A 19,641-nucleotide genomic window follows, 5' to 3' on the forward strand; every position below is an offset into this window, starting at 1 on the left:
GCTCAGGGGGTTCTATTCAATTTATTTCCTTGTTCCAAAGAAGGATGGCGGCTTTCGTCCTATCCTCGATCTCCGACGTCTGAATTGTTATATCAAAGTGCTGCAGTTGTTGTGTGGGCCGCTGAAGAGGAGGTACTGCTGGCCCACCACCACCAGATGGCGCCCTGCTTGAAGTGCGGGCTTCAAGCACGAGAGGGCGTCATAGCAACCGGGAGTGACAGCTGTTACTCGTCATCAGCATCAGCTGTCACTCATCCACATCATCACAACCACCTTAAAGGTCGGACTGCAACTCCACCTCCCCGCCGAGAAATCAACTACCAATCAGGTAATTTTCTCTGCTGAACAAAAACCTTGTGTAATAGTCTGAACTTCTGTTGCAGCCGTTTTCCTGTGGTGATTGCCTTATCTGTGGGATTGGCGTTTGGTGTGATCAGCGACGGCTTCGCTTCACACCCCAACCAGATAAGTGGTTAGACAGGAGCTGCACGAGTGTGTGATTGGAGGTGGAGGTGCTCCCTCCTTACTGAATACAGACTGTGGGATTACTGAGTGTGCGACCTCACACTCATCAGGACTGTCTCTGTTCTCTGCCAGCAGTACCGGGTCTGACTGCTGAAGGCAGCGGCCACCTGGGGCGCAGGGCTTGGCGGCTCCGGTGTTCTTCAGCTCCGTTGGTAGTGGAAGCTGTGTGGGATCCGGCACTTCTCTCGCCAGGTGTCTTCGATCGTCGAGCCTGCCCACACGTCACCTGGTGTATGATTGACAGTCACTATATTGTTATTGTCTGTACGTTGTTGTGCGATTCACAACATTAAATTGTTACTTTTGGCTTATCCATTGTCCGTTCATTTACGCCCCCTGTCGTGGGTCCGTGTCACGACACTTTCACAACAGCAGTTTCACATGCTCCGCACAGTAGACGTCCTTCAAACTATCACACCAGGAGACTGGTTCACAAGTGTTGACTTAAAAGACGCCTATTTCCATGTGCCCCTCGTACATTTACCAGATGTATGGCTGCAGCACTAGCCCCACTGCAAGCTCTTGGATTAAGAATCCTACCCTACTTAGACGATTGGCTTGTCTGCGCTCCGACTCAGGAGCAGGCGCACAACGACACAGCTCTTCTACTGAACCATGTCTCTCATTTAGGACTCACAGTGAACGTTGCAAAGAGTTCTCTTGTTCCCAGTCAACAAACTACCTTCATCGCCATTTCCATCAACTCCCTGACTATGACTGCATCGCCATCCCCGCAGAGAGTGGACGATGTAATTCGTCTCGTCTCACACATTCAGCGGGCTGTGACGCTGCCTTTTGGTTTGCTGCGCCGGTTGATGGGCAAATTGACTGCAATGTCGCTAGTGGTACCTTTGGGACTTCTGTTCTTACGTCCCCTACAGATTTGGATCAACAACCTAGGCCTCAACTCGAAGTTGCATCAGCACAGGCTTGTACGACTCTCCAACCAGTGCCTTCTGCACCTCAAACCCTGGGGGAACGTGGACTTCATCTGCAAGGGTGTCCCTCTAGGCTCTGTTCCTTCTCACCAAGAGGTGGTTGTTACAGATGCATCACTCAAAGGTTGGGGGGCCGTGTGGAATCACAGGATGGTGAGGGGTGTCTGGAGTCCCCAGGAGAGACTCCCAACACATAAATGTGCTGGAGCTTCGCGCTGTGCGACTGGCTCTCAAGCATTTCCTCCCAGCCCTGAGAGGAAGACATGTTCTTGTCCGGTCGGACAACACGTCAACAGTCTATCACATAATCCATCAGGGGGGCACCAGGTCCAATCACTCATTGGCAGAAACTCGGAAGCTTCTCGTATGGGCGTTGCCTCGCCTTCAGAGTGTCAGAGCAGTTCATCTGCCCGGTGTACAGAACAGCGCAGCGGATTTACTCTCCAGACAGAAACCACCACCGGGAGAGTGGAGACTGAACCCGATTGTGGTCCAAATGATCTGGCAGAAATATGGTGCAGCGGAAGTGGACCTTTTCGCTTCAAGCACCTCGACACATTGCCCACGATGGTACTCCCTCTTGGACCCAGACAGCCCGCTGGGGCAGGATGCATTGGCTCACCCATGGCCGGATTGCCTCCTTTATGCCTTCCCTCCTTTCCCACTGCTGATGTTGACACTGCACAGGATAGATCAGAGCAGCCACAGGGTACTGCTGGTTGCTCCATTCTGGCCTGGGAGGATTTGGTTTCCCATGATTTACAAACTCCTCGAGGGAGAACCTTGGGCTCTCCCGGAGAGGAAGGATTTGTTGTCACAGCTACAGGGGAGGATTTGGCACCCTCACCCAGAACGCCTTCAACTGTATGTGTGGCCGTTGAGGGACCAGACTCCTTGTTAAGTTCTTGTGACCAGGCTGTTGTTCAGACTAGCCTTAATTCACGTGCTGCTTCTACCAGGGCTTTGTATGACAACAGATGGAAGCTGTTTGCGCGGTGGTGTGAGAAACAAAAGTTAGACCCGGAGCATTGCCCTGTGCCTATTCTCCTCAAATATTTACAAGAACTGCTGGAGAAAGGACTTTCTGTCGCTACCTTGAAGGTTTATGTTGCTGCAATCTCTGCCCGGCACAGCTACGTTGATGGCCGGTCAGTGGGTTCACACCTCTTAGTGTGTCGTTTTTTGAAAGGTGCTCTACGTTTGCGGCCTCCAAGGCTTGCACGCGTGCCTTCATGGGACCTTCCTCTAGTCCTGGAGGGTTTAAGCTTATCCCCTTTTGAACCAGTTGAAAGTGCTGATCTTAAATGGATGTCAGTGAAGACTGCCTTTCTACTTGCACTGTCTTCGGCTAAGCGGGTGGGAGAGCTCCATGCCCTATCAGTCGCTGGGGACTGTTTGCGATGGAATTCTGACGGATCTGGGGTTACGCTGTGGCCTAATCCGTCCTTTTTACCCAAGAGAATTTCAACTTTTCATGTTAACCAGCCAGTTTCCTTGGCTGTGTATGTCCCGCATTCTGATCCAGGATTATCTGTTTCAGGTTCCCTGTGTCCTGTCCGAATGTTGAAGCAGTACATTAGTGCGACTGCCGGGATCCAGAAAACGGATGCCCTGTTTGTGTGTTACGGTGATCACAAAAGAGGCTGTGCTGTCTCAAAGCAGCGACTCTCGCATTGGGTCGTGGATGCCATTTTACAAATATACAGGTCCAGAGGTCTTCAGCCTCCTAAGGTTATGTGCCATTCCACCAGAGGGGTGTCCACCTCCTGGGCTGCACTGAGAGGTGTCCCTTTGAGTGATATTTGTGCTGCTGCTACGTGGGCTTCGTCCTGTACCTTCGCCCGCTATTACAGACTGAATGTGGCCGCTCCTCCTGCGGTGACTTCGGCGGTGTTGTCTGCCTCCACTCCCCACTGCTGATGCGAGGTGAGTGTGACTCTTCGTGACCTTGTTGGTATTAAGTCATCCAGGTGCTAAAGCACCGCCCTCTGGCGGTCATCCGGAATTCATAGAACCGTAGTTACATTCGTAACTCTCGTTATATGCAGTGTTTATTACATGGAAAATCATGCAAAAGCATTGGGACTTTAGCTTTTGTCCGGTGACTGTGAATATCCCGTTCAGATGAGTTTTACTGTGAACGTACTGAGTATCTATTTGAGGTCATCTCAGGTTTCCTCACAAGCTCACTTATTGTGAATCTCTTGATTGTTTCATTTGAACTCCAAAACCGAAAACTCAAAAAAGGCACTGTCCAAATTCTTATGGACCCTGTGCGCACAACATGCTTATATTTAGTGTTTTATTTATTTTGCACTCAATCTCTCCCATTCTTTCCCCTGTTTCTTCCCCCCTCCCCCTTTACTGACTTCCAAACGCCAAACCTCCAGATGACTCTGTCGTTCCCGGAATGTCGATTCCCTCATAATGGATTCGATGTTGTTTCAGATGTTATCTGCTGTCAGGCGCCTCATTTTAAATATCTCGCCTGCAAAAGCAGCAGCAGTAACAATGTGGACGGCGTGATGGTTTTTGTTCTTAGTGAGCAGAGTGTGTGTCTGACCACTTACAGGGCAGCTTTTAGCAGACAATCAATCACTTTTCCAATAACTGATCCTCCAAACAATCAGGGAGGACAAGATGCTGAGAGTAAAAAAAAAAAAAAAAAGTAATTATTTTCATACTGATTAAGCCCAAAACTTTTCCCAAAGTCAAAGTACAGGATGAACACAAAAACACTCCTCGGTGTCAAATATTTATAATGTCAAAAGTTACATGAATAATTTTACAATTTTGGTATCTACAGTTGCAGAAACTCATCAAGTTTTTTTTCTCTTTTGCAGATTCTTCTTCAAAATTATAAAATTATGGTGTCATCTGGGTACATATGGGTGTCAAAACCCACAGCGGGTTTTGACACCCATATGTTTCATCTCGTTTGTTATTGTCGGTTGGGATGTCCTGAGAAAACCAGAATATCATTTTCACAGCTGATTAGGACATTTTTAGAATGTTGAGTGGCTTTTATAATAAATACAAACTGTCCGATAAATTTGTCTGGTGTGGGTAGCTCTCAGAAACTGAGTAACCATTGAAAGGCTCATTTGTGCTCTGGATAAAAAACTACAGACGGAGGCTTCTATTCGTGCCCTGCATTCCTTTTGTTATTATTTTTGTCCATTTTCTGAAAGCTTACAGATACTGAAGAAATGGCACAGTACTTCAATAAACCAGGTGGGCTAAAGTCCAACCCCCGAGTTGAGCAATGAATGCTGTTAACAATATAATATTTTGGCCAGTTTTGTCTTTAAGTATTTTGTTTGGCCATAGAAGCATTATTACGACTTCCGTCATCAGTGCAGCTTGATAGGGTCAGAAACATACAAGAGTATCTGCAGTGCCCTCTATTGGATGTTTTCATGAACTTCCACCCCACAATCAATCAATCAGTTCAATCAATTTTATTTATATAGCGCCAAATAACAACAAACAGTTGCCCCAAGGCGCTTTATATTGTAAGGCAAGGCCATACAATAATTACGTAAAAACCCCAATGGTCAAAACGACCCCCTGTGAGCAAGCACTTGGCGACAGTGGGAAGGAAAAACTCCCTTTTAACAGGAAGAAACCTCCAGCAGAACCAGGCTCAGGGAGGGGCAGTCTTCTGCTGGGACTGGTTGGGGCTGAGGGAGAGAACCAGGAAAAACACATGCTGTGGAGGGGAGCAGAGATCAATCACTAATGATTAAATGCAGAGTGGTGCATACAGAGCAAAAAGAGAAAGAAACACTCAGTGCATTATGGGAACCCCCCAGCAGTCTAAGTCTATAGCAGCATAACTAAGGGATGGTTCAGGATCACCTGATCCAGCCCTAACTATAAGCTTTAGCAAAAAGGAAAGTTTTAAGCCTAATCTTAAAAGTAGAGAGGGTGTCTGGTTCCACAGGAGAGGAGCCTGAAAGCTGAAGGCTCTGCCTCCCATTCTACTCTTACAAACCCTAGGAACTACAAGTAAGCCTGCAGTCTGAGAGCGAAGCGCTCTATTGGGGTGATATGGTACTATGAGGTCCCTAAGATAAGAAGGGACCTGATTATTCAAAACCTTATAAGTAAGAAGAAGAATTTTAAATTCTATTCTAGAATTAACAGGAAGCCAATGAAGAGAGGCCAATATGGGTGAGATATGCTCTCTCCTTCTAGTCCCCGTCAGTACTCTAGCTGCAGCATTTTGAATTAACTGAAGGCTTTCAGGGAACTTTTAGGACAACCTGATAATAATGAATTACAATAGTCCAGCCTAGAGGAAATAAATGCATGAATTAGTTTTTCAGCATCACTCTGAGACAAGACCTTTCTAATTTTAGAGATATTGCGTAAATGCAAAAAAGCAGTCTTACATATTTGTTTAATATGCGCTTTGAATGACATATCCTGATCAAAAATGACTCCAAGATTTCTCACAGTATTACTAGAGGTCAGGGTAATGCCATCCAGAGTAAGGATCTGGTTAGACACCATGTTTCTAAGATTTGTGGGGCCAAGTACAATAACTTCAGTTTTATCTGAGTTTAAAAGCAGGAAATTAGAGGTCATCCATGTCCTTATGTCTGTAAGACAATCCTGCAGTTTAGCTAATTGGTGTGTGTCCTCTGGCTTCATGGGTAGATAAAGCTGGGTATCATCTGCGTAACAATGAAAATTTAAGCAATGCCGTCTAATAATACTGCCTAAGGGAAGCATGTGTAAAGTGAATAAAATTGGTCCTAGCACAGAATCTTGTGGAACTCCATAATTAACCTTAGTCTGTGAAGAAGATTCCCCATTTACATGAACAAATTGTAATCTATTAGATAAATATACTCAACAAAAATATAAACGCAACACTTTTGGTTTTGCTCCCATTTTGTATGAGATGAACTCAAAGATCTAAAACTTTTTCCACATACACAATATCACCATTTCCCTCAAATATTGTTCACAAACCAGTCGAAATCTGTGATAGTGAGCAATTCTCCTTTGCTGAGATAATCCATCCCACCTCACAGGTGTGCCATACCAAGATGCTGATTAGACACCATGATTAGTGCACAGGTGTGCCTTAGACTGCCCACAATAAAAGGCCACTCTGAAAGGTGCAGTTTTATCACACAGCACAATGCCACAGATGTCGCAAGATTTGAGGGCGCGTGCAATTGGCATGCTGACAGCAGGAATGTCAACCAGATCTGTTGCTTGTGTATTGAATGTTCATTTCTCTACCATAGGCCTTCTCCAAAGTCGTTTCAGAGAATTTGGCAGTACATCCAACCAGCCTCACAACCGCAGACCACGTGTAACCACACCAGCCCAGGACCTCCACATCCAGCATTTTCACCTCCAAGATCGTCTGAGACCAGCCACTCGGACAGCTGCTGAAATAATCGGTTTGCATAACCAAAGAATTTCTGCACAAACTGTCAGAAACCGTCTCAGGGAAGCTCATCTGCATGCTCGGCGTCCTCATCGGTGTCTCGACCTGACTCCAGTTCGTCGTCGTAACCGACTTGAGTGGGCAAATGCTCACATTCACTGGCGTTTGGCACATTGGAGAGGTGTTCTCTTCACGGATGATGCGAAGGAGATGTGTTGCACTGCATGAGGCAAATGGTGGTCACACCAGATACTGACTGGTATCCCCCCCCCAATAAAACAAAACTGCACCTTTCAGAGTGGCCTTTTATTGTGGGCAGTCTAAGGCACACCTGTGCACTAATCATGGTGTCTAATCAGCATCTTGGTATGGCACACCTGTGAGGTGGGATGGATTATCTCAGCAAAGGAGAAGTGCTCACTATCACAGATTTAGACTGGTTTGTGAACAATATTTGAGGGAAATGGTGATATTGTGTATGTGGAAAAAGTTTTAGATCTTTGAGTTCATCTCATACAAAATGGGAGCAAAACCAAAAGTGTTGCGTTTATATTTTTGTTGAGTGTGATTCAAACCACCGCAGCGCAGTGCCTTTAATACCTATGGCATGCTCTAATCTCTAATAAAATTTTATGGTCAACAGTATCAAAAGCAGCATTGAGGTCTAACAGAACAAGCACAGAGATGAGTCCACTGTCTGAGGCCATAAGAAGAGCATTTGTAACCTTCACAGAGTAAAGGATGTATGGAAATATGTGAGCAGTGATGGTTACACGATTTGAAATACACAGGTTGTATTACACACTTTGAGCATAAGCGAGCCTATCGAATGAGACGAGTGAGGGAAGCCACCAGGACAGTTCTGCCCGAGTTGTAACCCTTCTGTGGCTCTGACTGGAAAACGTTTTTTCTGTTGCATTTCCAGTTAGGGTACGATTTCACTGGGCTGCGACAGCTTGCGCCTGCACCTTCCTGGCAACAGTCGGGAGAATTTCCGCAGCCTCATTTCACATAATAGCAGGACAACACCAGCCCACAGCCATCCTGAGCACTTTGTTCACAAATGTGCCATCACTTCTCTCTCCCTCAGCCCCAACCAGTCCCAGCAGAAGACTGCCCCTCCCTGAGCCTGGTTCTGCTGGAGGTTTCTTCCTGTTAAAAGGGAGTTTTTCCTTCCCACTGTCGCCAAGTGCTTGCTCACAGGGGGTCGTTTTGACAGTTGGGGTTTTTCCGTAATTATTGTATGGCCTTGCCTTACAATATAAAGCGCCTTGGGGCAACTGTTTGTTGTGATTTGGTGCTATATAAATAAAATTGATTTGATTTGAAATTGACTTCAGCCGCGAGTGATGGTTGACATCCGTGAGAGTGCCATGCGGCACATGTGTGCAAATCAGCAAAATCCTTGCACCTGCGAACGTCTTGCTCGATGTTTGCTCATGTGCCACATAGCATTCAAGCAGCACTCGTGTGATGTACGAATATTTTCACTGCCAGTCTGTGTGATATACGGCCCACAACCTGGCGGCATACGGTGACATGTCGTAAGTACCATTTCATTGAGATACCAACTGAGAATTTGTCACTGAAATGCATTTTATTACAAATTTAATTCTTCAGCAGCGGTCAGGGTCCACTGAGATCGTACCCTCAGCTCAGGTTTGCCATCTGCCTTCAGTCAAACTGTAGCTCTTCCTTTAAGAAAGTTCTCCTCTGGACCGACAGCAGACCGATGCGGTCAGGTCGTCCCCGGTAGTGAGTCAGTGTTTGGGAGCTACTTGTATCTAACCTGTTTACTCTTGACTGCTCTCCTCAGCATCCGAGGCAGCCGGCGCCAGCTGGGAAACCCCATTGGCTGATCGAGGTAACTGCTGCATGACATCACCTCCTTGGGTCATTATTCTGTGTATAGAAAAGGCATCAGAAGCAAATGAGACGTCTTGTGTAGCTGCACAAATAGACTGGGAGACATTTATGCAATTCATTGCTTTGCCAATGGCCCATGGAAACAAAACACTCTGAGTTGTGGCTCTTTTCCGCTGCTCTCTCAGCAACGCTCTTCTCACTTCAATTTTCACGTTGTCTCTTTTTTTTCCTCTGTGTCTCTATTTAACTCTGGTCTCCCACTGTCCTCCCTCTTCTTCTTTTCTTTTCTTTTTTTTTTTTTTTGAAGACACATTGGTTCGATGCAATTTTCGGCGTAGGTCCTCATCCCTGCCCCTCCCACCAACAATGCCACTCTGATCAAGGACATCCATCTCTGCATGCCTGCCACGATGCTTCCATAATGGGCCCATAACATGAACATTTGGCTCCATTGTTTACGCCATTAGTCACACGCGCTTATGGCAAATTACTGCAATTCGATATTGTATAGTCAGCGGCGGCGGTAATTTTGTAACAGCTTGCCATGATACTATACATCACGTACATGCTTCTTTTCCTCCTCTTGCACAAGACTGCTGGTGATATGATGCGACGTATGGCAAGGACGTTTTCTTGCTAGCATGACGCAGCATCCAGCTTAGTACAGCATGTGTTAGCTGTGAATGACGTTGCCTAAAATTACTTACAAATTACATATTGAATCAGGCTTTGCGCCGTTATACACAATGGAATGGTCGTCATTAGCGATGGGTTAATAAGTACATGCTGTTTTAAGGCCCATGTCCACGTAGCGGATTTTTTAACCCTATGGTCACATTAGCTACAAATGACGGTGACAAGCAGTTGACTTTGTTGCCTGATGGGCGTTCCTGGGGCGTGCACGCTAACATCCATAAGGTGTCTTGTAAGTCACTGCAGTGGTTTTATCTGCTTACAAAAACAGCATTCTTAGACGCATTTATTTCTCAATAACTTTTACAAAATATATGAGAAACATATTAGATTTATACAGAAATGAGCTGATTATTTTGTTCGAACAACCAGATGACGTAACGCTCCTAATTGACCCTGATTGGCAGTCGCTGTGTTGGGTCACTCAGCATTTGCATGAAGTAAACTTCTGCTATGTTTTGGCCCCACCTCGTTCGTGACAGTATGGCCAATCTAATCGAAAATGAATGGCAAGTTGTCGCTTGCATGTAATTTGACCGTAGGGTCAGAAGGCAATAAACGGCTTAGACTACCCCATAATGTACAGTGTTTGAAGGAGTACTCACCCTCAGCAGGAACATAGCATCTGTCCAGTCTCCTAACACAGATGACCTTTTTTTCTTCTCTGTTGTGATCGATTTTGAGCAACAAATCAGCAAAAATAAACTTCTGCTGTTGGTTGCTGCAGTGATGTCACATTGTCTTTCTGAAAGGTTGAGGGATTTTCAAGTTAAAAGCGCTTGCAACTGCTGCACAAAAACCTGGACCCCTCTCATAAAACAGTGCTGGGTTGATCATGTTAGCAAGCTTTCCTGAGTTTTGTGGATCAGAGGTGAACTCGGTTGTGAACTCAGCGAGGTGTAGCAGCGTTCCGCTTTATCAAATGAAATTTATTTTAAGTCTGTTTGCATGTTTACTTTGTTCATTGTACTGAGATAGATTTCAGTTTTTATTAGCCTGGTCAGGTTTTTAGTGGGTGAACAATTTATGGACCCCCATGAAGAACACCTCTTTAAACTACATGGAAGATTCCAGAAGGTAATGGAATTATTTAAAATGTTCTAAATGAATACCTGCCATAACTGAAGGTTAATTGGGGGAAATCAGCGGCTGTATTTATTGGCGTACCCGTTGATCTGGTGCCTTATTGTGTTTAATAGCAGGAAAGATCAAATCTAAAGTGATAGAGCAGAATGTTTTGAGGTCAACAATTCTGAATTGTCATGAAAAGATGAATAGTACCAAAAGCAGCGAGAAAAATACTTAAATTAACACCAAGGAAAAAATGAACTTTGTTCTAAATATCCACGATGGCATCAGCCACATTACAGGAGCGTTTCACAACCGCAACCACGACCTGAAGGGCAGTCATCCAAAGATGAAGCCATTCAGGTGCGGCCTTGGTGGTTGTCAGGGGCAGAAAACACTAGTGCTGTTCTGTGTAGGTCAACGATAAAAAGCGCAAGTGTGTGTTGGGGGGTGGTGGGGGTGCTCAATGTAAAGCCTTGCCAATGGCGGCATCAGTGCCAGGACCAGCCCTGAAGCCATTAATCCAAAATCTGCATAAACAAACAAGCACAAAGGTCAAGTCATTCTTGTCAAATAAATGATTGAGGGACTTAAATGTCCAGTTCCATCAATCTGTTTCTGCTTATATCCATCTTGGTGTCTGTATGCTTGTGACCCTGAAAATATGTCACGGTGATGACAAACTGAAGTTAATCTGTTGCTTAACTTTCTTTTAAAAAAGTACATTTTTTTATCTTGAAATAATGCAGACATTCGCTCTCAACACCAGCATCATTTGATAAAGTGGAATCTGTGCAGTTTGGGGAAAAAAGTACTTAGAATGTTTTTAGCCAAAATGTACGTAAAATGATTTACGCTCTGAATAAATGGACATAAAACGAGAGGACCTCCCAACTGTCTCCAGAATTATCTACAGTATAAACAGGAACAGTGACGTCTTTATTACATCAGTATTATTATTACTATTATTTTCTGGTTGTGGTAGACGCTGGCTTTCATGTTTATGAACTGACTGAGTCCAAACCCACGGGGCTCTTCAGTCAGGGCTCGCTGCTCGCCTATTCATACCGCGGGAAAACCCCCAAAACATAAAGCCTGCAATAAAGACATCACTTATTCCTCCCTCCGATTCAGCCAAACTCATTTCTCCCCGCTCTTATTTTGTGCCTCTCTGCATTCCATCCTTCATCAACATCTTTCATCAAGAATCACATTAAAGCCATAAAAAGGCTCCAGAGATTTCTACAAACACAAGTTTGCAACACTGAGAAAATGGGCAGTTTATCCATAAAAAGCAAATACATCTGCAGTCATCCCTGCTGCGTAAAGAATGCCTTGTTTTTCATGATTTATCTGAGGCTCCAGTGGAATTCTCAAGGGGTGTTTATTGAAAAGAAGATGGCGCTTTCAGTTAAAGGTGTGACGTCACATGACATCAGCAAAGATTGACATCTTCAGCCTTGATTTTGTTCGATGTGGATGCGTTTGGCTCTGAGGCAGGCCATCTCCGTGTCTTGGTTCTTGGACTTCTTCAATACTGAACTCACCAAAACTGTTTTGCAAGTCATCCGTATACACTGGGGTACTTTTATCACGCTTCTTTTCCAGTGTCTTTGTTTGTTTGTTGGATACAGTTTTAGCCTGTTAACATTTACACCTGGTATTAATGTTTGCAGTGATCACTCACATCAGAATCCAATTGTGATTGGTTTGGACGAGTCCAAGGGGAAAGAAAACTCACTTTGTCAGCCGTGCTAGCAGCTTACAGTGTGCACACTACCTGCACATGAGAAATGTCCTTGACGTGTCTTGAGTCATGACTGCCATGTCCCTCTCAAGATTCTGATCACCACCTATTTTTCACACGTGAGGCAAGAGATGTAGAACAGAAAGCTGATCTGTACACAGTTATATTTACAGTGCATCCGGAAAGTATTCACGGCACTTCACATTTTGTTATGTTACAGCCTTATTCCAAAATGGATGAAATTCATTTTTTCACCCAAAATTCTACCCACAACACCCCATAATGACCATATGAAAAAGTTTTCACAGATTTGTTCTGAAGCCACTTATTTGATATCTTGGCTGTGTGCTTAGGGCCATTGTCCTGCTGAAAGATGAACCCTCGCCCCAGTCTGAGGTCAAGAGCGCTCTGGAGCAGGTTTTCATCCAGGATGTCTCTGTACATTGCTGCATTCATCTTTCCCTCAATCCTGACTAGTCTCCCAGTTCCTGCGGCTGAAAAACATCCGCACAGCATGATGCTGCCACCACCATGCTTCACTGTAGGGATGGTGCCTGGTTTCCTCCAAACATGACGCCAAAGAGTTCAATCTTTGTCTCATCAGACCAGAGAATTTTGTTTCCCCTGGTCTGAGAGTCCTTCAGGTGCCTTTTGTCAAACTCCAGGTGGGCTGCCATGTGCCTTTTACTAAGGAGTGGCTTCCGTCTGGCTACTCTACCATACAGGCCGGATTGGTGGATTGCTTCTGTCCTTCTGGAAGGTTCTCCTCTCTCCACAGAGGAATGCTGGAGCTCTGACAGAGTGACCATCAAGTTCTTGGTCACCTCTCTGACTAAGGCACTTCTCCCCCGATCGCTCAGTTTAGACGGCGCCAGCTCTAGGAAGAGTCCTGGTGGATCCAAACTTCTTCCATTTACAGATGATGGAGGCCACTGTGCTCATTGAGACCTTCAGAGCAGCATAGATGTTTCTGTACCTTCCCCAGACTTGTGCCTCGAGACAAGTTCCACTCTCATTGGTTCTTGTTAAGCACATGACTTTCCTACGACTAATTCTGAGGTTTAATCCAACCCGTTTGCAGCTCAGGTTTGTGGTGAGAGTTTGTAGTCTGTAAATACTGCAGCAGCCTGCAGCAGGTGGACACGCCTCCAAAACCATTTGTGCCTCATGTTACGCGTCTGCCGTCAAAATGTGAGGCCTGATGTCCTATTCTGGGCTGACACCTTTTGGATTGGGTGGAATCTGTCATGACTGTTGGTGCGTAAGCACACACTGACTTTTCTTGCTGTAGGTAAACACTCGTCCAATTGCATAATGGCGTTTTGTTGTTGTTATTATTATTATTAGTGCGGCAGAGCGGCTGCCGTGATGAACGGATCCACTTCTGTAAGATGGAACTCGGTTCTATTTCTGTGCCGGCCCGCTGTTGACACGACGAGTCAGAGGGGGCCGTTCTGTGACAGAACAAGGCCTTCGGCTTAATGAAAGTGATGTTTCAAGCTGTCACCTGGCAGCGTGCGCGTGTGCGCACACACACACACACACACAGAACTCTGATGTATGGACAAAACTTATTGCATCATTATTTAGGAATTACAGCCATTTTATATACAGTTCTTTTATTTTTAGAGCCCATAAATATTTGGACTAAATATAAGGATTGTTGAGTTGAATCATCACTTTTACAGCCAGTTTTCTTCAAACTGTGACTGTGCAGCATGTGGACTCATGGAAGCAGCTCTGAAGGGTTTGTGCATATTGTGTAGTTCCTGGCTGTGCCACATCCTGTTAGTCTCATGATCATTGGAGTGGAAAAGAGAAGGATTTTGTTCAAGAGAACACATGAAGTTACATCTTACATTTTTCCAGAAGACACATGGGAGCCCCGTTTCTTGTATTAAAATCCTTCTCTCAGACTGGATCAGGGTGGTGGTGTTCGAAAACACGCTCAGCTGGTCTCATTGCTTCAGATGGTTTTTATGACTCGGGTCAGATCTGGGAGAATGTTCCAGATGCCCAGTGTCACTACATCTACCACACCATGGAGCCCTGCTGCGTTTTGGGTGGCATCTAACCAGCCGGATTAGAGATTAGTGATTGGACGAAGAATGTACCGACAACTTAAAAAAAATGCAGCTCATGTTGGTGCTATTTCAATTTATTTTCAATTTATTTCATTTATATTGCACCAAATCACAACAAAGTTGCCTCAAGGTGCTTCACACAAGTAAGGTCTAAACTTACTAACCCTCAGAGCAAGCACAGGCGACAGTGGTAAGAAAAAAAACTCCCTTTGATGATTTGAGGAAGAAACCTCAAGCAAACCAGGCTCAAAGGGGCGACCCTCTGCTTTGGCCATGCTACAGACATGGCCAAAGAAACAGAAACAGACACCACTCCCATCTCTGGATGGAGCCGCGATTGAGATGGTTTGGACATGTGCAGAGGAGGGACCCAGGGTATATAGGGATAAGGATGCTGAGGATGGAGCCACCAGGCAGGAGGAGAAGAGGGAGGACAAAGAGGAGGTTTATGGATGTGTTGAAGGAGGACATGCAGGTGGTTGGTGTGACAGAGGAATCAATCAATCAATTTTATTTATATAGCGCCAAATCACTACAAACAGTTGCCCCAAGGCGCTTTATATTGTAAGGCAAGGCCTTACAATATAAAGCGCAGATACAGAGGACAGGGTGACATGGAAACGATTGATCTCCTGTGGCAACCCCTAACGGGAACAGCCGAAAGACAAAGAAGAAGAAGGCATCGGAAAAACAACAAATACAGTATAATTTGTCAACATTAAGCAACAAGAAAAACAGAAGAAATACTAAGGTGATCGCCAGCCGCTAGCCATAAGCTTCACTAAAAGACCCAGACTTTAGGTAAAGTTGAGGCCGCGGCCCGCTCTGTTTACTAATCAAATGAATTAAAAGTGTAAAAAGCATAGGAACATACTATGCCAGTATGCTAGCCATATGAAAGGGAAAATAAGTGTAGACTTGAAAGTCTCTATAGTCTTGCTATATTAAGAAGAAAAGAGATTTTTAATCCAGCGACGTCTGCCCCATTCACTCATTCATTTCTACCTCTATATACTAAGAGACGTGTGTGTGTGTGTGTGTGTGTGTGTGTGTGTGTGTGTGTGTGTGTGTGTGTGTGTGTCCCTCTTCTGTCCAAACAGCACCTTGGAATTGAGCCAAATGTACACATAAAGGCTTTGACATACAGCGAGAGGCATAGGCTATTGAGCACTTTAGTAGTAGTAGTTGTAGTAGTAGTAGTACTTAAGGGGAGAGACATTTTGTGCTCCATCGTCATCAAGTGTGCCCAAGGGTTGGTACCATAATTTTTTGTTCTCTTCTTTTTCCTTTGAACTTTTTACCTCTTCATTTTTTGCAAGTAGTAATAGTAGTAGCAGTAGCTGTCTCTTCTTGAGGCAGCTTTAGTCACGCCTTAACTTTTCTCTGGAATCTGGGATAGGTGGCAGGTGATGGTTTTGTTGGTGAAGATGAAGTTTTCATTCCAGTCTCTGCGGCTGATAATCGGCTAGTAAATCTTCATATCTTCACGAATTATTTTTTCGCACAAAGCAACTGTCATATGTGAGTAGAGCAGTGGTGGCCGCAGTTCAGCTAATCCGATAGCTGATAATTATCGAAGCTGATGTTTTTGCTATTGGATTAGCTTTGCAGATAAGTTTTAAAACCATCATTGGACCAATTATCTTCCGATAAATTTAGTTCCGATAACTTTCAGTCCAATAACATTTTCTTTTCTGGTAAAGTTTAAAGGTCAAGAACGTTTGTAAATGCTAAAATCAAACATTTTAGTCTGTTTGTTGTGTGTTTCTAGCCACTGAGCAGACTGGCTGCCTGCCGCTTGCTGGTGACGCCATCATTAAGTGCAAAACGTGATTGGCCGCTCAATGCAGGGAGCATTGTGGGTAGTGTAGTTCAGGTTCACTTTGGTCGTTACAGTGACTTGTCCACTCGACACAAAAACAGAACAGACTAACTTTAACAATATTTTATTTTAGTTTTTTGTGGCTGTGATTTAATCTCCAAGACTCGGTAGGGGAGAGGAGCTCTCACGGTGCAGCTGTGTGTACAGAGGGAGGGACTTTTCTTCACGTTTAGATACTGTTTTGGATTAACCAAAAGGATGCTTTATGTGGATTATTTATTCATATGAATCCCACTGAAACTCACGGGTAAGAATTTATATTTACTACGTGTCTTTTATTCTGCCAATCAATGCATTAATGGACGTATTTCGGTTGTTTAAGCCGCAGGGTTAAAAGCGTGTGGAAAAAAGCAGCAGCTTTTTAGTTTGTAAATGACTGTGTATCTAATACAGAGATAAACTGTGACTTCTAATACTGTGTTTTACTGTTTTTGAAAGATGATGACAGTGTTTGGGGTTTTATGTTTTTATTTACTCATTTTTCGTGTGTTTGTGATCCTTGAATTTACCCAGCAGCCCCTGTGGCGCTTAAAGTGAAACTGGTTTATCAGAAGCCGACAGTGTAATCTGATGTGGCCACGTCCAAATCAATACTAATAGTTATCGGTTATCTGTAATAACGATAACTTTTTTTTTTTTAGCAATTTATCGGTTCATTGTCATAAAAGATAACTTTTCAGTTATCTGATTAATGGTTATCGAAGCTAACTTTTTGGTTAGCTGTGCCCACCACTTTGGGTAGAGTCAGCAGAGGTGTGATTGCTGACAGTGTATTTACATGATTAGTTACGTTTTTTTTGGGGGGGGGGTTATTTATTTTTCTTTTTTGCAGGGACGTTCTTTAATTTTTGGTAGGTGTGGCACAGGTATGCCATAGTTTTGCTCAGTCATGTACATGGTGTCACATCCCACCTGCTGCTCTTCAGAAGTGGAGCATTTGTTTAGCTGTTGATTTTTTTTTTTTGTGCTTCCATCATCAGTTTTTATATATATGTTTATATATACAACCCCTGGCAATAATTATGGAATCACCGGCCTCGGGGGATGTTCATTTAGTTGTTTAATTTTGTAGAAAAAAAGCAGATCACAGACATGACACAAAACTAAAGTCATTTCAAATGGCAACTTTCTGGCTTTAAGAAACACTATAAGAAATCAGGAAAAATAATTGTGGCAGTCAGTAACGGTTACTTTTTTAGACCAAGCAGAGGGAAAAAAATATGGACTCACTCAATTCTGAGGAATAAATTATGGAATCACCCTGTAAATTTTAAATTTTCATCCCCAAAACTAACACCTGCATCAAATCAGATCTGCTCGTTAGTCTGCATCTAAAAAGGAGTGATCACACCTTGGAGAGCTGTTGCACCAAGTGGACTGACATGAATCATGGCTCCAACATGAGAGATGTCAATTGAAACAAAGGAGAGGATTATCAAACTCTTAAAAGAGAGTAAATCATCACGCAGTGTTGGAAAAGATGTTGGTTGTTCACAGTCAGCTGTGTCTAAACTCTGGACCAAATACAAACAACATGGGAAGGTTGTTAAAGGCAAACATACTGGTAGACCAAGGAAGACATCAAAGCATCAAGACAGAAAACTTAAAGCAGTACGAGGTCTGTTAGAAAAGTATCAGACCTTTTTATTTTTTTCAAAAACTATTTGAATCACGTTTTGGATTTGAATCACGTGCGATTACATCAGACAAGCTTGAACCTTCATGGGCATGCGAGAGTTTTTTCACGCCTGTCAGTTACGTCATTCGCCTGTGGGCTGGCTTTGAGTGAGGAGTGGTCTACCTCTCCCGTTGGAATATCTTTGTCTGAGAACTTCCTGAGAGACTGACGCTTTGCTTGATCAAAATTTTTTCAAAGACTGTGAGGCACAATGAAGTGGACACCATTCGAAAAATTCAGCTGGTTTTCTGTGAAAATTTTAACGGCTGATGAGAGATTATGGACTGTTGCTGTCGCTTTAAGGACTGCCCATGGAGCTGGACATTGCAACGCGCCCTGAACCGCCGCTGTCTGCCTGTTTCGAGCTGAAAGCTTCCAAATTTAAGCCTCTGGGTCAACAGAGGCTTAAATTTGGAAGCTTTCAGCTCGAAACAGGCAGACAGCGGCGGCTCAGGGCGCATCGCGACGTCCCACTCCGTGGGCAGTCCTTAAAGCGACAGCAACAGTCCATAATCTCTCATCAGCCGTTACAATTTTCACAGAAAAACAGCTGAACCCCACAGGCGAACGATGTAACTGACAGGCGTGAAAAAACTCACGCATGCGCACGAGGGTTCAAGGTTGTCTGATGTAATCGCATGAGATTCAAATCCATATAGTTTTTGAAAAAAATAAAGAGGTACGTTAGTTTTATCACAGACCTCGTATGTCTCAAAAGTCAAAAATGCACAACAAAACAAATGAGGACCGAATGGGAGGAAACTGGAGTCAACGTCTGTGACCAAACTGTAAGAAACCACCTACAGGAAATGGGATTTACATACAGAAAAGCTAAACGAAAGCCATCATTAACGTCTAAACAGAAAAAAACAAGGTTACAATGGGCTAAGGAAAAGCAATCGTGGACTGTGGATGAAAGTCATATTCAGTGATGAATCTCGAATCTGCATTGGGCAAGGTGATGATGCTGGAACTTTTGTTTGGTGCCGTTCCAATGAGATTTATAAAGATGACTGCCTGAAGAGAACATGTAAATTTCCAGTCATTGATGATATTGGGCTGCATGTCAGGTAAAGGCACTGGGGAGATGGCTGTTATTACATCATCAATAAATGCACAAGTTTACGTTGATATTTTGGACACTTTTCTTATCCCATCAATTGAAAGGATGTTTGGGGATGATGAAAACATTTTTCAAGATGATAATGCATCTTGCCGTAGAGCAAAAACTGTGAAAACATTCCTTGCAAAAAGACACATAGGGTCAATGTCATGGCCTGCAAATAGTCCGGATCTTAATCCAATTGAAAATCTTTGGTGGAAGTTGAAGAAAATAGTCCATGACAAGGCTCCAACCTGCAAAGCTGATCTGGCAACAGCAATCAGAGAATGTTGGAGCCAGATTGATGAAGAGTACTGTTTGTCACTCATTAAGTCCGTGCCTCAGAGACTGCAAACTGTTATAAAAGCCAGAGGTGGTGCAACAGAATACTAGTGATGTGTTGGAGCGTTCTTTTGTTTTTCATGATTCCATAATTTTTTCCTCAGAATTGAGTGATTCCATATTTTTTCCCTCTGCTTGGTCTAAAAAAGTAACCGTTACTGACTGCCACAATTATTTTTCCTGATTTCTTATAGTGTTTCTTAAAGCCAGAAAGTTGCCATTTGAAATGACTTTAGTTTTGTGTCATGTCTGTGATCTGCTTTTTTTCTACAAAATTAAACAACTGAATGAACATCCTCGGAGGCC

General features: G+C 43.9%; 1 protein-coding gene across 1 annotated transcript in view; it reads left to right on the top strand.

Moving 5' to 3' along the window:
- LOC117521318 (partitioning defective 3 homolog) overlaps positions 1-19,641 on the top strand; it is a 497,351-nt gene that overhangs the window by 271,220 nt on the left and 206,490 nt on the right. The window contains exon 13 of the mRNA XM_034182632.1: positions 8,690-8,737. Within this exon, the coding sequence (XP_034038523.1) occupies positions 8,690-8,737 (48 nt within the window). The remainder of the gene's footprint in view (positions 1-8,689; positions 8,738-19,641) is intronic.

The sequence above is a fragment of the Thalassophryne amazonica genome, chromosome 12 (genome assembly GCF_902500255.1).
Source record: "Thalassophryne amazonica chromosome 12, fThaAma1.1, whole genome shotgun sequence".
Taxonomy (NCBI): Eukaryota; Metazoa; Chordata; class Actinopteri; order Batrachoidiformes; family Batrachoididae; genus Thalassophryne; species Thalassophryne amazonica.